This window comes from Mustela lutreola, chromosome 10 (genome assembly GCF_030435805.1).
Source record: "Mustela lutreola isolate mMusLut2 chromosome 10, mMusLut2.pri, whole genome shotgun sequence".
NCBI lineage: Eukaryota > Metazoa > Chordata > Mammalia > Carnivora > Mustelidae > Mustela > Mustela lutreola.
In genome coordinates this window covers 14643532-14669394 of record NC_081299.1, presented here as the reverse complement: position 1 = coordinate 14669394, position 25863 = coordinate 14643532, and the positions used below count along the sequence as shown (strand labels likewise).

The window sequence follows — 25863 nt, the reverse complement described above, 5'->3', positions numbered from 1 at the left end:
GGCTCAAAGCTCTCCCTTGAGAGCACTGAAGTGTTCTGAAGCCCAGAACTCCCCAGTGGTCAGGGCCCTATGGAAATGATGCCCGGGAGATGAGGGCAGCTCTCCGTAGGTTGTGGTCCCAGACGCTGGGGATGGCTAGGCTGTCCTCCTGCACTGGCAGGCTGTCGCACTCCTAGGCTGGAAGGGACCTGAGGGGTTGTGTCTGGTGTGCCCCCTCTCCCCATTGAGTCCTTGAATGTCCACCCAGTGGCAGAAGTTCATTCTTCCCAAAGCAGCCCCTTTCCCCTTTGCTTTTTGGCTCCCAGAAGACTGTTTTTCGTGGTGAGTCAGAGTTAGTGTCCCTGAAGCTTTTAGCCACCTGTCCTGGCTCTGTCTCTGAGGCCTTACAGACCTCCTCTGCTCCCTTTTCCAGGGTTGGCCCCTTAGAGATTTAGATTCCGAGACTGAGACCCTTGGCCTTGCTTGTGGGTCCCTGTCTCATCCTGGAAGTACTCCCCTGAGCACTTCCTCAGGAAACCCCAGCCCCAGGTAGGAGACACTAGGGATGGTGTTTCTATCACATCTCCCCTCTGGCTCTCCCTCTTCTCCTGAGTTCCCCCACTTCTTGGGATTCTGTGCCAGACACCTGCCTCTGGACATCCCCCAGAGCCTTAAATTCAACATGACAGAAACTCGTTTTCATTCATTCACCCATTCAGCTAAAAAGTAGCAGCTCCTTACCAGGCCGGTCCTCGGCTTGGGGAGCACAGCCCTGAAAGGCGTGGCCTCTGCCCTCGGTGAGCTCATGGTCATGGGGAGGAGCAGCTAAGCTAATACACCAATTCCAGCCCCCTGCTCACAGTCCAGGGTTGTAATACTCCAATGATGAGGAAGCCTGGGGCATGTTGACAGCTGGAGAACCTGGGCTTGGAGGGTATAGGAAGGGAGGGGAAGTCTGGGAGGGCTTCCTGAAAGTGGTGAGGTTTAAACTGAGACCTGAAGAAAGAGAGGGGTAAGCCAGGTAGGAAGGTGGAGGCAGGGGCCTTCCAGGTGGAGGCCTGCATTTGACTCTGGGGACAAGTATAGAGCTGGAGTCCTCCTTCTTGGTGGGGGAAACTTCTGAGGTCTGGAGTATCGCAGAATGAGGTAGGGGCGGTTTTGATACCCAGCACAGTGCCTGGTCCTGTACTCCATCCTGCTGCCTCCCATTAAATGGGCAGCACACCCAGCACAGCTCAGGTGACTCTGAGCCAGGAGCAGCTGTGCCATTAGGGCCAGGGGGCTGTGGGTCTGCCCGGCGGGGCTCTGAGCCCACTTCAGGCTCTCCTGAAGGCTTGTGCCATCTCCATGGGGCCTCCCATCCAGGCCCTTGACTTTGGGTCCCTATTGCACAAAGCCCCCAGCACTTCTGACGGCCCCTTCCTGCCCTTTTCTTTCCTGCTTCTCCGGGCCTCAAATCTAGTCCCTATCCCTGATCTTCTCTGTCCCTGGGTGATCTCTTTGGCTTTCCTGGGTGCTGCCCACCCTAAACCCCCCACTTTCGCCTCCTCACCCCATTCTCTCCTGAGCTGCTCACCTCCACACCTGGCCTGCCACCTGGCCAACGGTCTCTTTCCCAGCCAGTGACTTTGCCATCTGCCCCTTCTCCTGGCTTCACACCCATGGCCTTGGAGTTGCCCCTGATGAGCCATCCCCAGCCCATCCACAGGCCGGGTACCATGACTTCTACCATGCCCAGACATCAGTGCAGTAGAAGCCATGGGATTCTGTTCCCAGATGGGACATTCAGTGGTGTCCTTGGGAAGGGACAGAAGGGGGACATAAGGCAATTTAGGACAGATACTCTTAAAAACATTTTTTTTAAAGAGTTATTTATTTCAGAGAGAGAGGGAGAGAGAGAGAGAAAACCCAAGTGGGGCGAGGGGCAAAAGGAGAGGGAGAGAGGCAGCTCCATCCCCAGACCCTAAGATCACGACCTGAGCTGAAATCAGGAGTCACACGTTTGACCAACCGAGCCACCCAAGCGCCCCTGGACAGATGCTTTTAATTTCGGTTGCAGTAGTTACATGTTTAATGTAAGGGGAGGAAAGTACTCAGCACATCCAGCCTGTAATGCACTTTCATGGGAATTACTGCCAAGGGTGACAGCAAGTTAAAAAGAGTCCATTAGTCATTGATTTCCTGCAAGTCTGCTGGTTGGTTCGAGAGCAGGGAGACCTGTGGACCCTGGGGTGGAGGAACGAGGGGCCACAGTCAGGACCTGTTCCTCAGGCAAGCTTGTCCCTTGCAGCTCTGGAGGTATCACTTGATGGGTGAAAACTTTTTGAAATCCTATGTTTTGCCTTAAAAATGCACGTAAAATTGTTTTCTACCTCGCTGTGGAATGATACCCTGTTCTGTAGAACTTTCTGCAGGGGTGGAAACGTTCTGTCTCGAGCTGCCACCGGCCATCGACGGCAGGTGAGCACCTGAACAGAGGCTAGTGCTACTGAAGGACTGAATTTTAATTTTGTTTAAAGTCAAGTTAAATTTAAATAACTATGGGGCACCTGGGTGGCTCAGTGGGTTAAAGCCTCTGCCTTCCGCTCATGTCATGATCCCAGGGTCCTGGGATCAAGTCCCACATCGGGCTCTCTGCTGGGTGGGGAGCCTGCTTCCTCCTCTCTCTCTGCCTGCCTCTCTGCCTACTTGTGATCTCTGTCTGTCAAATAAATAAATAAATAAAATCTTTAAAAAAAATTTAAATAACTACATGTGGCTAGTGGCCGCCCCATTGAAGAGCCCAGTTCTGGAGCAAGGATCTCCAGTACAAATGTAACATGAGCCACATGCTTAATTTAAATGTTCTAGAAGCACATTTTATTTTGTTAAGATATTTGTTGTTTTATATATATGATTTGTGAGAGGTGTGACTTTTTAATTTTTAATTAAAAATTTTTTTTAATTTTAGATTTTTATTTTTTAAAGGTTTTGTTTATTTACTTGAGAGAGAGAGTGAGAGCACAAGCAGAGGGAGAGGGGAGAGAAGTAGGCTTCCTGCTTAGCAGCGAGCCCGATATGAGGCTCGATCCCAGGACCCCTTATGATCTGAGCCTAAACCGAGAGTCCCACGCTCAACCAACTGAACATTTTATTTTAAGATTTTTTTTTTTTTTTTTAAATTTGACAGACAGTGATCACCAGTAGGCAGAGAGGCAGGCGGAGTTGGGGGCAGGGAAACAGGCTTCCTGATGAGCAGAGAGCTGGATGCGATGCGGGGCTCTATCCCAAGACCCTGGGATCATGACTGAGCTGAAGGCAAAGGCTTTAACCCACTGAGCCACCCAGGTGCCCCCCAACTGAGCATTTTAAAAAGGGAAAGGAAACAAAATGAAATTAGCTTTAATAATAAATTCTATTTAACCCAGTATACCCAAAATTTTATTTGAAGAAAACACGCTGATGAATGTTGTCCTCATACAATGACAGTGGGACATTTCCCAGTCTTTCTTCATGCAGTCTTTGAACTCAGCCATGTTTTACACTGTAGCATGTTTCCATGCAGATGCTCGGGTGTCAACAGTTAAGATGAAATGAAACCAAAAATAAAGTGATGCTTAATGGAAGAACATTTCCTACTGCTTCAGTTAAATGTACATGAACTAAATCAAATCAAAGAAATTCAGTTTCTCAGTCCCACTGAGCCCATTTCTAGCATGGCTGCTGGCTACCCTACCCGCCAGTGAAGCCATCTCTGTTTTCGTGTAGAACATCTTCTCTTGGTTTGGGTGACGCAGATACTCTGGGCCCAGCACTGTGTTGATCCCGGGGCTGCAGGTGTCCCCGGCTCTGAGGTTTCCAGCAGGTGACTGGTCTGCCCTGCCTCCCCCACCCCTGCGGGGGGCTGTCCCTTCATGCAGCTCCCCCCACCTCTGATGAGGTGCAGGAACCCACATGTTCAGGGCTTCCTTGGACAAAGCAGAGGTGCTTGTCCAGTTCTGCCCATAAAAATGAGGCCTAGGCCTCCGAGAAGCCGTGAATCGTGACTTGGGGTCTCCTCCAGCAGCAGTCCCTGGGGATCCCAGGCCCCACGGTGGTCCACAGGATGGGTCTTGGCAATGTTGCTGGGCGAAGATGCCAGGTGGGCCCTTGGGACCTGGGAGCAGCTGTCCTGTGCTGACACAGGCTCCCCCCTCCCCCATGCTGAGTTCTAGAATCCATGAGCTCATGAGCTCTTCGAGGGCAGGGACTGGGGTTGCGCCTTGTTCATCACCATGTCCCCAGCTAGAGCGTGGTGCCTGCGCCTACGGAATGAATAAACGCGTCGGTGAATGAAGACCGACTTCAGTGCTGCTCTGGCTTCCTTCCTGTCTTCGCCCCCCTCCTCCCGCTCCACCTGCCCTCAGCCAATGCCCGCTCTGAGCTCCCATCAGCCTGGAAAGCCATCCTCTTCCTGAACTTCCTGAACCCTGAGCCCCCTTGCAGCTCCCCCTCTTCTGCCTGCCCCCGCCCCCCGAGGCTCTGGGTTACCCTCCTTGCCCGCTCCCCGGACACCGCCGCTTGCCTGGTATGAAGGTCACTTGCGTGTGTCAGGCTCCCCACCAGGAGGTGAGCTCCTTGGGGGCAGAGCGGGACTCACTCGTCTCTGCACTGCCTGCTGGCTGGGTGCCATCGTGAGACCCGGGGAGGGGCCCCGAGTCCCGCGGGGCCCGGCCAGCTGAGCACCGGGCTTGTGGTCCCCCCACGCAGGGTGTCACCGAGGGCTACAATGGCACCATCTTTGCCTATGGTCAGACGGGCAGCGGGAAGTCCTTCACCATGCAGGGCCTGCCGGACCCACCTTCCCAGAGAGGCATCATCCCCAGGGCCTTCGAGCACGTTTTCGAGAGTGTCCAGGTAGGGCCCTCGTGGCGGGAAGGGGCAGGGCTGGCGCTCAGGGCTGGGGGCTCCCCACACGTTCCGGCGAGGGGTCCTGGAGCACCGGGGCCCCGCAGCAAGGACTCTAAGCACATCGGAGACTGCCGTGAGCAGAGGCAGGCTCCGGTTTCTGAACGGGGGATGGGAGAAGAACTTCACATTGAGAAAATTCTGCCTCCCAGTTCCGTGTTTTTCTCCTGCCATTTTTGGACTTTAACGTTTTACTTGCTGTCCCACGTGGACCCGATGACCCAGAGCGCCGGCCTGAGACGGGGTTGTGACAATTAATGAAGCAGTTGCTACTGACCAAGCCTAGTGGGAAGCCCTTTGCGTCATGATCTCACCGAACCCCCACCCTTGCCCAGGAGATCTCCATTGTCCCCATTTTCGACATAGGGAAGCCCAGACTTAACCCCCCCCCTTCTATGCAGGGCAAGACTTGGGGATCCCAGTGTCTGGGCTGCAGGTGAGGACTGCCTTGGTGGCCAGTCCTGGCCACGAGCAGAGATCCTTGCTTCGGAGAGATGGCAGAGTGGGATCTGCGACCCTGGTCAGCCGTGGAGCCTACCGTACCTGCTCCCAGGACTCATTTTGTGCCCTCCCTCCACGCCCGGGAACCTTAGCAACAAGGAAGGATCAGACCAAAGCCAGTGCTTGGTCCTTACCTTGGCCTCAGTTTCTCTACCTGAATAATGGGGAGGCCTCTCCAATTTCCTTTCCTATGAGGCAGTGGAGAGGGCATTCGACAGTAGCAGTATGAGGATTAAGCAAGTCAGAGGAGCCCAGGGGCCCACGGGGCTGGAGTGGAGCGGCGGGCAGCTGGCCAGGCAGGCAGGCAGGGCTAGGCTGTCGCACCTCTCTGGCCGCGATGTCCTTTTATTAGGTCCTGGCTGGAGAGGGTGTAGGGGGCTGGGTCAGTGTTGGCAGTAGGCACTCAGGTGTCTCGGCTGTCCCTGTCCACAACCTGGCAGTGTGCAGAGAATACCAAGTTCCTGGTCCGGGCCTCCTACCTGGAGATCTACAACGAAGATGTCCGTGACCTGCTGGGGACAGACACCAAGCAGAAGCTAGAGGTGGGTGTGAACACGGCCCGGGGCAGGGAGGGGCCGAGGGAGGGGAGAGGCTGGCATCAGTGCTCCCTCAGAAGCATGTGGAAGGTATCCTGGAGCCACAGGCACTGGTTCAGATGAGAGTGGGGACTTTGGAACTTGAATTTTGGAGGATTCTCAGAGTCCCTGGTAGAGGGGAGGTGCCCACAGGCCTACCCCCGACCCCACAGTAGAGGACTGGACCTTACCTGGGGTCAGGCCCCCTAAATCTGGTGAAGTAGATGGAGTTTTGTGGTAGATTTCATTTGAAAAATAGGTTCCACTTCTAAAAAAAATTACTTAAAAATCTCGAAGGGGGGCACCTGGGTGGCTCAGTGGGTTAAGCCGCTGCCTTCGGCTCGGGTCATGATCTCAGGGTCCTGGGACTGAGTCCCGCATCAGGCTCTCTGCTCAGCGGGGAGCCTGCTTCTTCCCTCTCTCTCTGCCTGCCTCTCCATCTACTTGTGATTTCTCTCTGTCAAATAAATAAATTAGAAAAATCTTAAAAAAAAAAAAAATCTCGAAGGGCCCCAAAAGCTAGAAAGAAGGTGATAATGATTATTGTTTATTGAGTTCTCTTTGCTGCTGCTCGAGGCACACGACCCTGTCGCTAGTCACAGTGGTCCCGTTGGGTAGCTGCTATCCCCAGTCTCCCCGTGGGGGAAGGGGCGCTTAGACAGCTTAACTCACTTGCCTATGTGTGTGGCCAAAACTGGACTTGAACTTGGGTCTGTCTGACTTCAAGGTCGTGACTCCAAGCATCACATTTCACGGTTGTTTGTGGCCTCAGATTCTGGGACTTTGTTTTCCTTTGCAAGGTGTCTGGTGTGGGGCACCCCAGGGCCAGTGACATGACCCTTACAAAGCGAGCACCAAAGAGGGCAGAGAGCGTGAGCCCTTCGCAGAGCCCAGCGCACAGAAGGCCTTCAACAGGTGGCTCTGAGGGGGTGACACATGATAGGCAGAATTTGGCTGACCCTTTGGGGAGCCCAGGGAGGTCAAGTGACTTGCTGGGGCCCGACAGCCAGTTGGTGGCAAGGCTGGACCCAGGTCTTGGCCTGAGTGGGAGGCCTGGATTATGCGTCCTCTCTGGGACTCTTTAAATGCTGGGGCGGCGGGGTCGGGCCCAAGGGGGAGAGGCCAGCGCAGGGGGTGGGGGTGGAGAGGAGGCTGAACCAGTTCTGTAGCCAGACTGCAGGGGAGTACCCCTGACTCCCACGCTTCTTATCTGACCAAGCAACCAGGGGACTTCCCAAGAGGCCCACCTCCTGCAGAGTCAGAACGCCCAAGCTGGGGACGCATCACCCCTAGGAGCTTGCCATGGAGATTCCTATTTTATGGATGAAAGGGTGTGAGAAAGAGTAGGTGACTTGCCTGAGGTTAGGAAGCCAGAGTCAGGGTTGGACATTTGCTTTCTTTTTTAAAAAATTGATTAATTAATTAATTAATGAGAATGAGAGTCAGATTGCGAGCAAGAAGGGAGGGGCAGAGAGGGAGGGGGAGGAGAGGGTTAGAGTCCCAGGCCGACTCTGCGCTGAGCACAGAGCCCAGCTCCGGGCTTGATCTCAGGACCCTGAGATCCTGGGATTGTGACCTGAGCCGAAACCAAGAGTCCGGATGCTTAACCATCAACAGACTGAGCCACCCTGGCAACCCTTGGGGTTGGACATTTTCTGTGATGAGCTGCTTAAGTCTCCCCAGGGTCCATCCCTTGACAGAACCAGGTGAGGGGCTGCTGCTGATGCCTCCCTGTCCTCCTGAACCCCGGTGACCTCCAGACTGGACAGGGTGTTGGAAGCACCTGGTTCCCCCGATCCCTACCCACGTGGAGGGGGCAGGGCTATGTCCCTACTCTGCTTGAGCCTCCTACTTGTCCCCTGGGCACCCCCTCTGGGATGTCTGCGAGTTCCTCTCTGACCTGCGACCACACTTTGACCCAAGTGACGAGATCAGACCCCAGGCAGCAGCTGTCTTGGAAAATGTGTTTGTTTTGTCCATACTGGGGAAAAATTCTTCAGAATTTGAGCTGGGAAGACCCTTAGAGAGCTTCTAGTCGGCTGTTTCCTAGTACAGATGGAGAAACTGAGTCCCAGGGAAGGGAAGGGTCGTGGCCGAGGCCACACAGCTAATTGCTAGCAATGGTGTTGGTAGCAGACCTGAGCGGTCAGAGGCTTCCCTGCCAGAATGCTTTGGGGTCAGCAACACAGAGAACCCCCCGGGGCACTAAGAAGCCAGCAATGGGGTTCCAGCCAAGGGAAGCACATCCAGCCGGTGACCCGTTCGTGCAGCGAAGCCTGGGAAGACCTCCAGTGCCAGGTGCCCGGCTGTGTGCTACAGCAGGTCCACATGGGTGTGACCACCCTCCTGTCCAGGCCTGGCCCTGAAGCCTCAGCACTCTGCCCTTTCTGGGCTGGGACTTCTGGCCGCCCACCTGCTGTCTTTCTACTGTTTTCTCTATGGAGGAGTTGGAGCCGCTGAGTCATAGCTCAGCCCCGAGGCAGGGAGATGGAGGAAGGCACAGGACGTTGCTCCCACGTGTCAGTCCCAAGAAAGACCAGCTTGGGGGATCAGGGCCCCCTGCCAACCTGCACTGGGCAGCAGGGGGCCGACCTCCCCTGCTTCCACACCCAGGACCCTAGAAGGGCCTCAATGACACAGGCCCTGAGGGCTGGCAGCTGTGCCCCTGCCCCATCCTGGCCCCAGGCCTCAGGCTTGGTGAGTCAGCCTGCTGGGGTGGGGGGGCTGGGGGTGCCAGTGACAGAGGCACCCTGAGACACTCCCCGCCGGGGCACCGGGTGTGGGGGATTTGACCTGCTGTCTCCTGGAGAAGGTGCGGATGGGGCTCCTGGGAACCTCAGGACAGCCTTAGGAGGGGGTGCTGCTCTGTACCTTTATGCCAAAGGAGGAAACGGAGGCTCAATGCGCCTGGGCGAGGCCAGCCCCCGCGCACACGGTCAGGGAAGGGGGAGGCTGGGTTTGAGTCCAGGTGGCCGGCCCCGCAGCACGGGCTCGGAACCCGGACTTCCCACAGGGCCTGATGGTTTTGGTAATTAGAGGTGAGTAGATCGGCCCGGACACTACTACCAACCAGCCTCAGGGAACCAGGCCATCCTGAGCGGTAGAGGTAAAGCCCTCGGGGGTCTCTCACTGTTCTGGGGGGCAGTGTCAGGAGCCCCTTCTTCCTGGGGCACCTGCCCCTCGCCGGCTGCATCCCAGCTGTTGCCATGGTGCCCAGGCACTCAGGGCCTCCCTGGGGCAGCAGGGCTGGGACTGAGTGGGGCAGGATTGTGGGGGATCGTGAGGTTGGGGAGCAAGCCTTCCAGGGCCTAAAAGCAGGGCAGTGGCATCGCTGCGGGAGGGCTTGCCTCCCCGCCCACATTCCCTGCTCCTGAGGGGCGCCCCCCTACCCCCCATGCCCTCGGCTGGCGGCGCCCCTCCGCGTACCCGCAATACTGGCTTTTAGCTCCATCCTCTTCTCAGTCCTCCTAGTGGTCTTGCAGAAACAGGATTTATCATCATCAGACAGAAGAGGGAACCGGGGCGGAGAGAGGCGAATTGACTTCTCCAGCCAGCAAGTGGCAAGGCCAGGCCTCTGACCTAGGAGACCAGGAGCCTGCTGCTCCCCGAGGCTGATGCCCGGAGCAACTGCTCACCCCCAGGGCCCAGGGCCCACTGTGTGCAGGTGGCTTCCAGGTCCTGGGGCTCGGGGGCTGGCGGGCAGGTGATGGGAGCCAGAGGTCGCTGCCAGCGCATTTCAGGCCAGCTTCAACCACCCTCTGTTGGCAGGGTCTCCTGCTTCCCTCTGTCCTTGGTGCTCTGTCCTCACCCCTACGTCTTAGGTCAAGGTCAGCCTTTTGTCACTCTGATGGTTTTCCTGTCCCTCAGTCTTGGTCTGGGTGTTTCTCCACACTTGAGCAGATAGGGCAAGCCTGGGTGCCCACCTCCTGACCCCACGCAGCGAGGGCCCAGCCCCACGTGGGACCCCAGAGCCGCCGGGAGCAAAGCACCTGAGCCTCTGTGGCTCAGACCAGCAGGGACATGACTTGTCCTAATTCATTCTGCTCTCGCCGGGGTGGTTTTATTTCCTCACACTTGAAAAATATTGCATTTCACAGCTCTGTGTCAGCAACAAAACAACTTGGCTGCCTGGAGAGGAAGCAGGGAGCAGTCAGATAAATTAATTTGCTCGCTGCCATCACGCTGAGGGCTGGCGACTGGTTTGAGCTGGTGCCAGTGGAAGTTCTGGGCAACAAATGGCTCTTTGCCGGCCACGATCCAAGGGCCTGGGAACGTTCCTGCTTCCCTGGAGCCACAGCAGAGAGGCGATCAGGAGCCCTATCGAAAGGGCGAAAGAGCAGCTTTCCGAGCCCTCGGGGGACTACAGGGTCAGCCCCTGGCAGCTGAGTGCCCGGGCTAGAATACCCCTTCATAATAATCCCGCCACCACCCAATAGCGTGGACAGCGCCTGGCGTTACGGGGCACTTGCCACCTGCCAGGCCCTGTGCCAAGCGTGGACAAGCCTTATTTGACTGAATCCCCATCCCATCCCTAAGAGATGGGTATCTCATACTCATTTTACAGATATGGAAACTGAGGCCCAGAGAAGTTGAATTATTGGCTCAAGGTCCCACAACAAGGAAGAAAGAGGTGGGGTGGGTTTGAGGCTGGTTCCACCCAGGGCAAAGCCCCTGCCTGTTGCAGGGACCGCGAGGTGCCTCCCTGCGCTGCAGGAGGGCAGAGGTGGCCCGAACTGGGCCCTTCCCTGGGTCCCTTGGGGATCCCCGGTCCCACGAGGCTCTGACCCGTCCCTCCCGCCCACAGCTGAAGGAGCACCCAGAGAGGGGCGTGTACGTGAAGGGGCTCTCCATGCACACGGTGCACAGCGTGGCCCAGTGTGAGCGAATCATGGAGACGGGCTGGAAGAACCGCTCAGTGGGCTACACGCTGATGAACAAGGACTCCTCGCGCTCCCACTCCATCTTCACCATCAGCATCGAGATCTACGCCGTGGGTACGTGCAGGGGCTGCTGGAGGCAGGGGAGCCGGAGCCGGGCGCCAAGACCTTTCACCTCCAGGGGCCTTGGGGGCCCCATCCGAAACTGGGAGAAGGTGCTCAAACGGCCTGGAGGCCGCCCAGGAGGACCCTCCTGTGCTAGGTAGGGCCCAGGTTTCTTGGTTAAGGAGCAGCAGCATCAATACTGCTGCTGGCCGCTCACACTGAGCACCTACTATGTGCCACAGTTTCTGCGCATTAGCTTGTGTATTCCTTACCACAGCCCAGGAGGTGGCCACCAGTGTTTCCCCGATTTTACAAATGAGGAAACTGAGGTCCCGCAACTAGAAAGCGTCAGAGCTGGGCCTCGATCCCAGGGCTCTGTCTCCAGCATGTCCTGCCTAGACCTTTCGGTGTCTCCTCTTTCTCTGCGGTGCTCCCCACCCTTCAGTCATCCCCTGCGTCCCCCTGTCTAGAAGAGTCCCTGAGGAAGAGAAGAGGAAGGGAAGAAACACATATTTATTTCTGGCCCCTAGTAACGGCTGTGCTAAGCACTTCCCAGGCTTCCTTCTGTTTACAGCCTACGGGAGTCCTAGAGGCAGGCATTCTCATTGCCATTTTACAGACGGGAAAACTGAGCCTCTGAGAGGTGCAGTGGCTTGCTTGTGTGGGGCCCCACTGATAAGTGGGGGAGCTGGGATTCGAACCTGATTCTCTCTGACATCTGGGCTTTTCCAATAACACGGCAGCTGCCTCCAAGTCCATCACGGATAGAACTCTCTAGAGCAGTGCAGCAGGAAGCAGCCTCCGCCCAACCAGAAACATAATCTTGGAGAGATCCTGGACCCAAGGTCAAAGCCAGGATATCTCTCACGACATGGCCCAGCATGTGGGGTGACCTGGCCCTAGGCCAACTGCTTGGTGCTTGCTGGGTCTGAGTCTCCCCAGGGTGCTGATATGGTTTGAGCAGGATCAGTGAGGTCACGGCATCCTGCCATGAGGCTGTGCTTGGGGGGCAGGGCCTAGGGAAGTTGAGGAAGGATCTGGACAGGGTGCCTTTTGGGGTGCACCTTGGTCTTTGCAGAAGGGTTTGAAGGATGGAGCAGGCTGCCTGGAGACAGGCTTTTAAACAAATTTATTTTTCTATTTTTTTAAATTTTTTTTAGTGAGTGTGTGTGTGAGCAGGGAGGGGGGCAGAAGGAGAGGGAGAATGTCAAGCAGGACTTCATCCCATGACCCCAAGGTCACGATCTGATCCAAAATCAAGAGTCGGGCACTTAACCAAATGAGCCACCCACGCGCCCTGCAGATAAATTTAAAAGATGTTTATCATTCTTGTTATAAAATAAGTTCAATAATGCTATTTAGGAATTAGAGAAAGGTAGGTAAATTACTCATAAACACACCTATTAGCATTTGAGTGTATTGGGGTTTTTTGGTCCCTGTTATCCTGTGAAATTTATAAAAACAATCGAACTCTGATGCTGTATTTAATTTCTCCCTTGCGTCTCATTCCCCACGCCAGCCCCGAGCATCGTTCCTGCCTGGTCTTTGAGACCCTGAGTGCCCGCTGAAGGAGGGTGCATCTCTCATGCGATTTTCTAACCAATCTTTAGAGGGCAGTGAGGTTGTTTCCATTCAGGAGTGTTGTAAACAATGTTACCATGAACATTTTTTTTTTTTGTTAAAGATTTTTATTTATCCATTTGACAGACAGAGATCACAAGTAGGCAGAGAGGCAGGCAGAGAGAGAGGAGGAAGCAGGCTCCCTGCCAAGCAGAGAGCCGAAGGCGGGGCTCGATCCCAGGACCCTGGGATCATGACCCGAGCGGAAGGCAGAGGCTCAACCCACTGAGCCACCCAGGTGCCCCATATTCGTTCTGGTCTCTTTTCCCCAAGTTTCATAGCAACTAAGATATAGAATCAGGATTGGATGCCCAAGATCTGCGCCTTCAAAACCTGTGCTCTGAGCCCGTGTTACCAGCCAGGGCCCGACTCCTGTCACCCTCACCACTGGGGTCTGCCTTGTCCACAGGACCTTGGTCACCGCAGATCCAGGCTTGTTCTCGGGGGCACGGGCCCCTGCTGTGTGCTGGGCCCTGAGTCAACTCTGTAAAAATGTGCCCTCCATTTACTTTACTCCTCCCATCAACCAGCCGGAGTGGGGAGCTAGCTGCTATTAGTCTCATTTTGTGGCTGTGAGAATTGAGGACCAGAGAGGTGCAGGGCTCTGCTAAGGTCACCCAGCAAGGAGGAGGTGGGGCGGGGCCGGGAACCAGGTCCAAGAGCCTCCAAAGCCAGTGTCTTTTGCAGTGAAGGATACAAGGCCCTCGGTGACCAGTCACATCCTTCCACTCTTGGCCTCACAGTGAATCTGGGGGAGCCATTGTGATCCCTGAAAAAAATCCCCACCACGCTCAGAGAACAGTCTGGACCTTCTAGCTTCTGCTCCCCGAGTCAAGCAGCCCTGTGTTCTGACCTTGGGTCTGCCACTTAGCGGGGGTGTGACCTTGGGCCAGTTAGATGCCTTTCCGAGCCTCAGTTTCCTCTTCTGTAAGATGGGGATGGTGACAGTGCCTCTCTCATGGGCTCCTATGTGGCTGGTGGTGGGAGCACTGTGTGCCTGTGGCTAAGTGCCCCACGTGGGGCTCACCAAAAGCCCCTCACCCTCCGCCTGGTCCGTCCACAGACGAGCGGGGCCAGGACCACCTCCGTGCCGGCAAGCTGAACCTGGTGGACCTGGCGGGCAGCGAGCGGCAGTCCAAGACGGGTGCCACGGGGGAGCGGCTCAAGGAGGCCACCAAGATCAACCTGTCCCTGTCGGCCCTGGGCAATGTCATCTCGGCCCTGGTGGACGGGCGCTGTAAACACATCCCCTACCGGGACTCGAAGCTGACGCGGCTGCTGCAGGACTCGCTGGGCGGCAACACGAAGACGCTGATGGTGGCCTGCCTGTCACCCGCGGACAACAACTATGACGAGACGCTCAGCACCCTGCGCTACGCCAACCGGGCCAAGAACATCAAGAACAAGCCGCGCATCAACGAGGACCCCAAGGACGCCCTCCTGCGCGAGTACCAGGAGGAGATCAAGAAGCTGAAGGAGATCCTGGCCCAGCAGATGAGCCCCGGCAACCTGGCAGGTGGGTGGCTGGGGGAGGAGGGGGCGGCAAGGCCCAGGGCTGGGGACAGAGGCTCCCCCCGCCCCTGTTTAGTCTTCTGCCTCTGGCTGCCCATCTGAGAGACTGAGAAGCAAAGTCCCGTCTCCTCTCCGCATCCCGTGAGCATGAACAGTCAGCGAGAGCCGGCGTGGTGATGGTCGGAGGCCCTCTGCTCCCCCAGGGACTCGGGAAGGGGTCTCTTTGGTCTGTTCCGTCAGCCGCTGGGCTCACCGCCTCCTGGCTCCTGGCCACGCAGCCACCATCCCGCCTGTGTGCCTGCTGTCTCTGTGGCAGCATCGTGACACCGTGCTGCCGAGCAGCGGGTGACACACTCCCCCGTGTCCCACCCCCGGTTAGACACCTTGTGATCGCAGCTCTCACACCCAGGTGTTGGGCTGTCATCTGGCAAGGAGAGGTCTCTATGTGCAGCTCAGGCTCTCTGGGGTCCTTGCACATTCTGGGGTTTTCTTTACCCGAGAATTCCCCGGGGAAGGGAGCACAGAAGAGCCGGAGTCTGTCTATTCACTCATCTACCTCCCTACCCACCTTCCTCTCTGTCCGTCCATTCTACATACGCATTTATCTATCACCTGTCTACCCATCCATCCATCCATTGCCTGGCTGGCAATCCCCCGCTATATCAAACATCACAAAATAGAGACAATTAAAAAAAAAAACAGTTGCGACGCAGTGTCCTCTGAATTCCAGACTTGAGCATCCAGCTGTTGAGGGATCGTTTGGAACTTAGCGTGTCTGACACTGACCTCTTGATGCCCCCCAGCCTGCCGGTCCCCGCGCAGGGGGTGGCCACCCTTTTCCTTCTGAGTATTCAAGCCCGAAACCCTGGGGTGGCCCTTGGCTTCTCGTTTTCGCACAAACCTGTATCCAGTCCAGCAGCAGATCTTGTCTCTACCTTTAAGAGATGTCCAGAATCTGTCCACCACTGTCCCCTGAGTCGCTAGCATCTCCTACCTGAATTACTAGGGGGCACCACCCCGACAGGTATCCAGGAGTCTGTCCTTAGCCCCCTCAGTCCATTCCCCACTCAGCAGCCAGGGAGGTCCTGTCCAAATGCACATCCTTTTACTGCCCTGCACAACCCCCTTCCTTGGCCTGTTTAATCCAAAGTCATCAGCACAGCTTTCAGTGTCCCTGTGATCCCCCACGCCCTCTCTGAGCTCCTCATCACCTGTTCTCTCCCTCTCTTACTCCATTCCAGTCACACTGGCTTCCTGGCTGGCTTCCTGGCTGTTCCTGGAAGTCCAGGCCCACTCCTGCCACAGGACCTTTGCACTCACTGCTCTCGTCTGTCTGGAAAGCTCTTCCCTAAGATCTCTGCCTGCTTCTCTCTCCCACTTCCTTCAGGTCACTGACTTTGCCTTACCTTATCTAAGAGGTCCTCCTGGAACACACTGTTTAAATTGCCCCCCGCTTTGTTCTTACTCCTGAGCACCCCCCCTGCTTTCTCTCTCTTGTTAGAACACGTTCGCTTATAATATGTTAACATTTTGCTTATTACTGTGTGTACCTTCTTCCTCTGTATGAAAACTCAGTGTGGGTGTGGAGTGTTGTCTGTTTTGTTTAATGCTGGGTCGCCAGTGCCTAGAACATGCAGGTGCTCAAGAAATAGTCGTTGAATGACTGAGTAAATTAGTATTTTACATAGAGATGTGCTTGGAAGAAACTCAGTGCTGTGAAGTGTGTTTTGCATAAGTCTGTGGTTGTCTCTTTTCAGATTTTGGCTTGGTTCTCGCAGACTCTGTGCAGCTTGGTCACAGCCCTCCCTTCTGTCTCTCTCCCAGACCTGCTGTCCAGTCAGACCCCCCTCAATGCTGTCCAGACTGAGGAGAAGCTGGCGCCCCCACCGGTGATCCAGCCTGACACAGAGGCCGAGAAGCAGCTGATCCGGGAGGTGAGACCCGGCGGTAGGTGGGAGACAGGCAGGCAGGTGAGGCCCAGCAGGAGAGCATCTGCCGAATGATATCATTTTACCCCCACCAGAATCGTGGGCTTGGCACCTCAGTCTCCTTTTTGGAGCTAGGTGCCGTGACTCGCCCAAGGTCACCCAGCTAAGGAGAGTCTGAGTGGGATTTGAGCTCAGGTCCTGACTCCAGAATGCAATCCATCCCTCATCAGGGCCTAACATGGGGAGCACGGGGAGGGCTGTGGGGTGTCTGCAGGGGTGCTGTCTCTTTTCCATACTGTAGGAAGGGGGGTGGCTGTGGGTTTCTGGAAATGGAGGCCTTCCTGGCGGTGGGAACAGCTTGAGCTGGGCAGAGGGGACGGAGCGGAAGGAATTGGTAACTTCGTCAGGTGCCCACAAGTCAGAGGCTGAGAGCCGGGTGCCCTGGCTGGGCAGTGGGGAGGCCCAGCACTCATTTGACCAGTGGGTAAATGGGGTGTTGACCTCCCAGAAAAAGCTGTCTCCTGGGGGCCCCTCATTCTCCCCATGTGTGCCTTCCAGCATTTCTGGGAACCAGCAGGCCAGGTAGCAATGCCCTGGTTTACAGATCCCTAGCAGGGGGCTTACACAGCCAGACTCAGCAGAGCCCCTGACTCCCGGCTTAGGCTCCATCCTGACTCTGGGCCCTGCTGGTTTCTGGAAATCCCTGCCATCTGAGGGCCCCATTCGGAGAACTGAGCATGGGGTGGAACACTGGCATTTTCCGGCAGAGAAGGATGCCGGACTGGGACAGCTCTGCAGGGACTGCGTCCCTGGATGTGTCCGCAGCTGGGCCTCTGCCCCTCAATTATAAACTCAGTGATAAGCCCTGGGGACCCCTGGGAGCCCTGGTGAGGCTGTGGGGATCCGGGGCCCAGCCTCTGAGGGGCAGACTAGGTAAGTCCTGGGAGTCTGAGTCCTGTGGGCTGGAGAGCTGGGAGAAATTGGCCAGAGTCCCTAAAGGCTACCCATAACAGCTGTTCCCCCTGAGGGAGCCTGGTTGGCTGGGGCAGGCACCCCGGCCGAGGAGCAGGGCGCCGCCATCCCCCCTGAGTCACCAGAGAGGAGACTCCGCTCCGGGCTGGCGGCTTCAGGGAGCCAGTGACTGGCAGGTCCTTCTGCCAGAGGTGGCGGTCGCTGGCCTTGTCTTCACGGGATAGCCTTGTGGCTGCTGTGTCTGAACGTCCCCCCCGCCCGTGGCCACCACCAAGTGTCCTCTCAGGCCCTGCTGTTTCTTCTGTGAGCCACACTTGGAGGAAGAGTCAAAGGTGTCTGTCTTTCCTCTCGCCTTCCTTCCCATTTCACTTATGAGCCTCTCATATTTATTGAGCACCTACTATGTGCCTGGAACCGTGCTTTCCTTTCCCACCCGGAACCAGTCAGGACTCTCAGGGTGAGGGGGTGGCCCCTGTGTGGGCCGGCGAGGGTACGGGGCCAGGGATGGGCTCTGCCACGAGTGGGAGATGTGACTCCATGGGCTTCAGTCTCCCGGCTGCTCCAGAGAAGGGGGGATTTGGATCAGAAGATTCCTGGGTCCATCCAGCTTTTCCATTCTGCAAGCCCAGTTCTTGGTGGGCTCCGTGCCCCAGCACAGGCTGTTTAAGCTCTCGGGGACTGTTTGGGCATCTTCTCACCATGGGACCATGGAACTAGCACCAAGCAGGACTCGGAGTCTGGGTTGGCAGGCATTTTCCAAGCCCCTGCTGCACTGGGCCCTGTAGCTGGGGGTCCGTGAGGGGCCACGGGAGAGGAGTTCTGTGTCGAGTATCAGAGCCCATGCTGTAACTGCTGGGGGTGATCTCGAAAGAAATCTGCGCTGCGGGAGGGAGACAGGGATGGGAAGAGCGAAGTCACTCAGCGGGTGGCTTGGCTTCACAGGGTCTGTCCACTGTCGCAGGAGGACGAAGAGCTTTCGGGTAGATCTGCAGGTAGACGGGAAGGTGTGGGCTGGGATGGCGAGCGCAAGCTTCAGAGTTCTCCGGGAAGCAGGAGACGGGAAGTGGGAGAGGTGGAGGGTTGCAGAAGGACCCAGGAGGGGCGCTCGGCAGCGTAAGAGGCCCTCTGTGGTTCGGGGTCACACATGTACCACTCGGACTGGAGGTTGGTACTGCTGTATGTGTGTGTGTGTGTGCGCACACGTGTGCATATGAGTGTGTACATGCACACACCTGCATCTCCAGCCAGATCTTGCTGGTTGTGTAGGTGTGACAAGGCTGAGCCAGGGTGACACTGGGGCCAGGGCCGTGCAGGGAGGGGACTGTGGAGGAGGCTGGGTAGAGCTTGCTGAAGGATGAGTGTAGGGTAGGGCCCGAGTCCCTGCTGGGAAGGAGAGGAAGCCAGGGCAGGGGGCGGCGGGGGGGGCAGTGAGAAAGCAGATGGGGTGCAGGAGGAGGTCTGTGGCCACTGGAGAGCTGTGTGGTTCTGGGCAAGTCACCTCCCTGGGCCCCAGCAGCCCTATGTATGGCCCTGGGACTCGAGGGCATCTCAGGTGTGCCCACAGAACGCCCAGTCACATATTAATGATCCTCTGTCCCTCCCCGAGAGCCTGGGTCATAGAGTCTGTGCCGTTGTAGAACTCTGGGCTCTGTTCTGGAAGGGTCCTGGTGAAGTGGGTGTGTGCGCAGGGGCTGTCCCTCCCCTCCCCTGGCCTGTCCGTCTGGCTTTCTCAGGGGCAGCTCCACGACACGGGAGGTCATGTACTGTCATCAGCCTGAACCCCGGCCCTGCCCATGGGAGGTGTGCTTGGAAGCCAGAGCGGTCCGGTTATCCTTCCGGCCAGGCCAGCGGTGGGCTCCAGGCACTCGCGGACTCAGGAGTTTGCCCCGAGCCCCTCCCTCCCCTGTGCTAGGTGCTGAGGCTGCAGGAGGGGACAGTGCTGTCTGAGAGGGTGGTCAGGGAGGGCTGCTTGGAGGGGGTGTTACTGAGCTGAGACCTGAAGGAAGAGCTTGCTGGGGGATGAGGGCAGAGACTCCGAGGCAGGGGAACATGGGCCTGTCAAAGAGTGGAAAGTGGCCCATGTGCCCAGTGTGGGGTATATGTCATGGGGTGGGCTGTCCAGATCTCTGGGGACTCGGTCAAGTCTAGAGGCTTAGATTTTGCCCTGTAACATAGGAAGCCACTGAAACACAGTCTAGGAGCGCCTGGGTGGCTCAGTTGGTTGGGCGTCCGACTCTTGATTTCAGCTCCAGTCATGATCTCAGAGTCTCGAGATCGAGTCTCATGTGGGGCTCTGTGTTCAGCAGGGAGTCTGCTGGAGATGATCTCCCGCTCCCTCTCCCCTCTGCTCCTCCTCTCTCTCTTTCTCTCTCTCCCTAAAATGAATAAATAAAGGGGTGACTGGGTGACTCAGTCATTAAGCATCTGCCTTCAGCTCAGGTCATGATCCCAGGGTCCTGGGATCGAGCCCCATGTTGGGCTCCCTGCTCAGCAGGAAGCCTGCTGCTCCCTCTCCCACTCCCACTGCTTGTGTTCCCTCTCTTGCTGTGTGTCTCTCTCTGTCAAATAAATAAAATCTTTAATAAAAAATAAAATGAATAAATCTTTTAAAAAATGCAGATAAACTTCAGAAGGGCCTACAGCAGCCAGTTTCGTCCCCATGTTGTGTAGGTAATTTTAACTTAGGTCTTTTGGCTTATTGGTATTTCCTGGGTTATTTGAATGACGAAGAAGGTGAACTGTGGTCTGATGCTGCCTGCTCCCCCTCCCCCCACCTTGTCTTCTCTCCCCACCCCCGCCCCCACTCCGGCTCCCAGGAGTACGAAGAGCGCCTGGCCCGGCTGAGGGCTGACTATGAGGCGGAGCAGGAGTCCAGGGCCCGGCTGGAGGAGGACATCACTGCCATGCGCAACTCCTACGACGTGAAGCTGTCCACACTGGAGGAGAACCTGCGTAGGGAGACAGGTGGGCACCCAACCTGGGCTGTCGGGAGGGTGGCCAGCTGGTTCCCCCTCCCCATTTTATTAACTGACATTCATAGAGCACTTCCTATGCTCCAGGCTCAGTTCTAGTTACTCCTTATGACAGCCCAGCCAGGTAGGTACCACCATGAGGCTCATTTTATAGGTAAGGAAACCGAGGCACAGAGAGGGTGATTTGTCCATGGTCACACAGCTGGTGAAGTGAGTCAGGATTGGAACCCAGGCAGTGTTCTCACTCACCCAGCATTGCATCTGTGAAGCCTTGGCTCCAGGCTGGGCCCTAGCCCAAGGCTGACTTAGCATTACAACGTATCACCCATATTTCATGGGTAAGTTCCCTCCTCCTGCTTCTGCAGTTTCGGGTCTCCTCTCTTTTTTTTTTTTTTTTTTTAAAGATTTTATTTATTTATTTGACAGACAGAGATCACAGGTAGGCAGAGAGGCAGGCAGAGAGAGAGGAGGAAGCAGGCTCCCTGCGGAGCAGAGAGCCCGATGTGGGGCTTGATCCCAGGACCCTGGGATCACGACCTGAGCCGAAGGCAGAGGCTTTAACCCACTGAGCCACCGAGGCGCCCCTCTCCTCTCATTTTTAAGCCTCTCTGTGAACAAAGCAACCACATTCCAAAATAAGTTCTTCCTTGCTGAAGATTTTCATTGTCTTTTTGACATTCTAGAATGTTCTACCCTACCACTATCCTCCAAACATCTGTGCTGCCAGGCAGCTCAGACTTCCTAGTACTCACCCAAATACTATAAAACTCCCTTTGTCATGATGATGGTATTGGTCACATTGTGGGTACCATTTATTGGGCATTGCTGTGTAGCCGGTGCTGGTGCTGGGTACTCCCTCAGTGAGTGAGGACGTGCTGAGTCCTCACATTGCCATGGTGCACACTGAGGCTTGGAGAGCTTCCGGCGGCTGAGCTAGGGAGAGGATGTCCTCTTTCAGCAAAGGGAATGTGTCTCCAGCCCAGGACACAGAGACAAAGAAGTGAGTGGTTGTAGCGCCCATGAGCTGGGAGCCCTGAGGAGGCCTGTGGGGCTGTAGTCCACGCTGGCAGACCCAGAGGAGAGCGAAGGGCAGGTTCTAGCATATTCTGTCCTTCAGAGTGTTCCTCTAGTCCAGTTTGAATGTTAGGCCATCAGGTGGTTTTATTTAGTCTGATGATCATCCTCAGTGTTGCTTTAGCTCCCATGGAGCTAGCATTTCCTGTGGACGAGAGCTCGGAGCAGGGGTGCCATGTTGAGGTCCCCGCTCTGGGTCTCGGGGGTGAAGTCTGCTTGCTGAGCGGGAGCTCTCGGCCTCGGAGGCCATAAGACCCACAGGGAAGTCACCTTCTGTGTGAAGAGCAGCCCAAAGGCAGCTGAAGGCCGGGGAGGTCAGAGAATAGAGAGCTCCTGGTGCTGGTCAGGGGAGACTTCCTGGAAGAGGAGGCAGGAGAGGGGTCTGAGTTCTGACAGAGGAGAGGGCAGAGATGGAGGCCAGTATTTGGGGGTCTGGGAGGCTCTGGCTCTTAAACCTGCCCCTTAGAGACCTTGTTCTTGGGGCCGGCCCCCAGGGGGTCACCCGTCGTCCTCTGTCAGATGCTGAAAGGAATTTCCATTTGCAGAGGCTGTCCTCAAGGCGGAGGTCCTCAAGGCGGAGGTCCTCAAGGCGCAGGGCACGTCCAGGGCGGAGTCTGTCAGCTGGCCGGAGCCCTCCCCTGCATTCCACTGCGAGCTGGCCACGAAGCCTGAGATCCACTCCATGCCATGTGCTCTGCCTGGCGAGGATGTCTCCAAGACTGAGGTTTCTCCAGCGTTCGAGGAGCTGCCCACGGCGGAGACCTCCAAGTCTGAGGCATCTCTGGGATCTGATGAGTCTTCCACGCTCGAGGACACCTCCATGTCCGAGGCCTGCCTGGCGCCCCAGGAGCCTTCCAACGTGGAGTTCTCCGCGCCCGAGACGGAGGCCGTGGGCAGCTCCCTCCCGGACCACGACCTCAGCTGGGAGGCCGCCGGAGCCCCACGGTGGGCCGGGTCGGTCCCCGAGGACGAGCAGCCACAGCTGGCGGCGCTGGGTCTGCTCCCCAGCCTGCACGACCCATTCGCCGAGGTGGAAGCCAAGCTGGCCAGGCTCTCCTCCGCCATGGGGGGCACTGAGGCACCCCAGGCGGCCACCCCCAGGCTCCCCACACAGGTAGCTGATGTCACACGAGATGTCGTGCAGAAAGGCGGCAGGCAGAGCTCAGCGGGGGTGGGGTGGGGTGGGGTAGGCACGCAGGTCGCTGGGGCAGGTGCTGGTGGTCCGGTCCGGTCCGTGTGGCGGCTCCGGCTTGGTGGCCGCAGAAGCCTTGTCTCGGCTCATCGGTGGGAAAGTAGGGATGGAGACAGGAGGCTTTGCCGGGTGGGCACCTGTTCTGCTGATGGAGGGACACCCACTTGGGGGGTTTGCTGAGTTGTCGTGGTTACACTAGCTTCTAGGCCCCAAAGGAAGGAGCCGGAGGAGGCTGGAGGCTGCGGGAAGGCTGCCACCTTTTAGGGACGCCCCCACTGCACCCCCCGGGTCCGGCAGGGCTTGCCCTGCCATCCTGCCGCTTTGCTGGGTGCCTCTCCCCTTTCCACTCTCTCTCCTGGTTTAAATTCCCTTCCCCTTCTCTCTCTTGTGTTCCTTTTCCTTTGCTTTGCTTTCCTTTCCTGTGTGTGTGTAAAGAGCACAGGCCTTTGAGCCGGACAGACCCGGGTTAAACCCCGGCGCAACTACCCACAGAACTGTGTGACCTTGAGCAGTCAGCTTTCTGGGCCTCGGTTTCCTCTTCTCTAAAATGGGGGTGCTGATGCGTGCTTTATCTCAGGTGCCGCAGCTGATGCTCCCGGAGCTCCCTCCCTCCCACGTTCTCTCTTCCCTGCTCTCTCCTCCCCTCGCCCCTGCTCCCAGCGGTGACAGGCAGCAGGAGGTGGTGGCTTGGTGAGGCGCCCCGCCCCGGGCTGGGGCGTGGGGCACTGAAGCGGGGGAGGTCAGGGAGTGGAAGATGATTCTGGCCCACTGTCCCTCTCCCTCCCCGACCCCGTCCTCCTGCCAGCACCCCTCCCTGACGGATCTGCCGGGGCCTAGGTCTGAAGCTGAGGCAGCGGACTTCCTCCTGCCCGGGACTGTGAGTCCCGCCCCCCCCCCCCCCCCCCCGGGTCCAGACCCTCAGGTTGGAGGAGGAGTCCCAGGAGCCTGGGTCTTCCTGTGGCACTCTGGACCTCAGTGTCCTCATCCCCAAGACGGAGGCTGTGAACCCAGCCCACCCCCAGCTTGCTGGAACTGGCCCGTCACAAAGCAGGCCTACCTCTTATTATTGCTATGACTAAGAGGCCACTGCTCGGCAGCTCCTAGTCTTTGCTTGGCCTTGGCAGCCTGTCTAGAGCATGGAGGCCCTGTGTGTGCTGAGGGCGAGGGCTGCTGGGCGGGGGCAGGGGTCCCAAGGCACTGGCAGGGAACTGCCTGGGTCCCGTGTTGAACACGGCTGCTCTCAGAGCCCTCCCTTCTCTCTTCTGCTTAAGAAAGCACAAGAGGCCACGGAGAATGAGAGCAAGGCTTTACATCTACGCACATGTGTGGAGAGAGAAAATTATCTTCCAGCCTCTGGACTGGATCACTGGGTAGGAGCTGGCATACTTGAGGTTCTCAGTAGAGGGGAGATGGGGTGGCCTGGGGCACCCTGGCTGTAAGGTGACATTGAGAGGGGACACAAGCAGGAAGAAGGGGCCAGGGGATGGCATGTGCCAAAGTCCTGTGGCCGGAAGAGCTCGACTTTCTCAGCAATAGAAAAACCAGAGGCCAGAGAGGCAGCTGGGTGGACGCGGTGGGGGAGGGGGAAGGCAGGGAGAGGCACAGAGGGCACAAAGGCCATGGGAGAAGCTGGATTTTACTGCCAGGGTGCTGGGAATCTGTGCAGGGTTCTCACCGGGAAAGGGCTGTCATGCATTTGTATTTGGAGAAAATTGGCCCAGCTGCTGTGGGGAGGCTGAGTCCCCAGGGGCAGGAGGGGTGGAGGAAATGGTCGGGTAGGAACCTGACCAGGTACTGGGTGGCTCTGAGCCCGAAGTGACCCATCCTGGGCCATGAGGAACCCTGCTGCTGCCATCTGGGACTGAAGCCGCAGAGTGTGTGTCCAGGGTTCGGCCTCTCTGCCTCCATCTTGGTTTCTGTTTGTGCTCAGGAGGTTGACCTGGGCCCAGAAGTGGCCGAGGAGGTGGTGCCGGCAGCAGAACCTGGCGTCGGGGCTGAGACTGAGGCCCAGATGGCCTTGGAGGCTCAGCCTCAGCCCTTGCTGGCCACGACCACTGTGAGAAGGGACAGTGTGGAGGTGGCGGTGCTGACCGACGACCTGCTGCCTGTCGTGGACCAGCAGCAGGTGCTTGCCCGGTAAGTGCTGGGGCGTGGGGCTGGTAGGGCCCCATGGCAGGACAGGGAGGGGCTGTGGCCAGGCCTGGGGATGGAAGCGCCTGGAGAGCTGAGGCTCCACTCCACTCCCCTGCCTGATGAGGCTGGAGAGGCCCCGGTCCTCTCTCTAGGAGCAAGGGACAAGGATGGTGCCATCAGCTGGGCAGGCAGTGCTCTGCCCGGGGAACCTTACAGGTGCCACCAGACTCCCTCAGGCACCTGCTGGGGCATAGGTGCTCCAGGAGAAAGGGAAGGGACTGTCGCCTGCCTGGCATTCTCAGGAATCCCAGGGTGGCGTGATGCAGGCTTTTCTCAGCTCCCAGTGTGCCCTCCTGATGTGAGACCTGCTCACCCTGGGGACAAGCCACCCTGATCACCCTCAGAGGCTGCCCATCTGGGGAGCTGGGCTGTCTTCACTCCGTGTCAGCCACTTAACATTTCTGAGCCTTGGTTCTCACTTCTGTAAATGAGAATAACATCAGGGTCACCATGGTCCGTGATGGTCTGCCCCATGGCCAGGGTTCAGCCTCCTCTTAGCAGTGGCAAACTCAGTCCTACGGTCCATGGTTCAAACGTGAACCAAGCAGAGACTGCACGCTGGGAACCAGGACACAGGATGAATGAGCTGCCACCTTGGCTTGCAGGGAGCCCATGGTTCAGGGGGACCAGGTACCCAGGCCCAGGGAGGACCAGCTTCTGTAGTGTGAGAAGCCAGTGGGTTGTGCAGTCCACTGTCTGGACTCCCATCCACCTTCACCACTACCTCTGCCACCGGAGCCAACGTTAAACCTCCCTGTGCCTTAGCTTCTCATCTACAAAATGGGTGATAATAAGAACTCCAGTTTGAGAAGCTCATCATGAGGGTCAAAGGATTCCGCGCCTGTCAAGCATCAAACCTGGAAAAAACTCTCCACGTCCATGGCCGTGGTCTGGGTGTGGTCCGGAATGTGGTCCGGGAAGCCTTCACAGAAGCTTTTGTTTTCTGTTTCTTAGAGTAGCTTTGCTACTCTAGCAAACCTGAATGGGGTTTGAAGGCCAGAAGCCTCAGGAAGGCATCGAGTTACAGGGTGCCCCAAAAGTGTGGCACGGGGGAGCAGCCTGGCTATTTGGAGAATGCACAGTGGGGAAACCTGGAGCAAGCTGGTTGGGGGGCTGCAGAGGGAGACGATGAACACTGCTCAGCCTGGGCTGCTCTGGTCCCGCGGGGTGCCAGGGAGCACGGCCGCCAGCCTGTGCACTGTGGGGACCCTGGGCTCTGGGAGGCCCGGGGCAGGTGGTAGGTGGGTCAGCTGTGGCCTGCGGGGAGATGCTCGCCATCCTCTTGGGCGCACAGCCTGGGTGACTCTGCTTGGAACCCCCGGGGTCTGACCCCAGCCAGAGGCTCTGCCTCTCTGAGCCCGAGCCCGTGTCCATGAAGGGTGGTTTCGAGGACCCCACAATGTCCCACTGGACAGCGAGTGCCCGGTGGCGGCCCCG

The 25863-nt window shown here is 57.3% G+C and overlaps 1 protein-coding gene across 5 annotated transcripts in view; it reads left to right on the top strand.

Annotated features, from left to right (window-relative positions):
* Positions 1-25863, top strand: part of KIF17 (kinesin family member 17) — a 39733-nt gene that overhangs the window by 1551 nt on the left and 12319 nt on the right. For 4 of the 5 annotated variants that reach the window (XM_059136972.1, XM_059136970.1, XM_059136971.1 and 1 more), the window contains exons 2-11: positions 4708-4854; positions 5847-5948; positions 10786-10975; positions 13647-14099; positions 15920-16029; positions 19812-19959; positions 21587-22155; positions 23039-23110; positions 23505-23603; positions 24164-24369. In XM_059136972.1, coding sequence (XP_058992955.1) covers positions 4708-4854; positions 5847-5948; positions 10786-10975; positions 13647-14099; positions 15920-16029; positions 19812-19959; positions 21587-22155; positions 23039-23110; positions 23505-23603; positions 24164-24369 — 2096 coding nt within the window. Of the gene's footprint in view, positions 1-4471; positions 4567-4707; positions 4855-5846; positions 5949-10785; positions 10976-13646; positions 14100-15919; positions 16030-19811; positions 19960-21586; positions 22156-23038; positions 23111-23504; positions 23604-24163; positions 24370-25863 lie in introns of those variants that run through there. The other variant, XM_059136973.1, reaches the window with a different exon arrangement.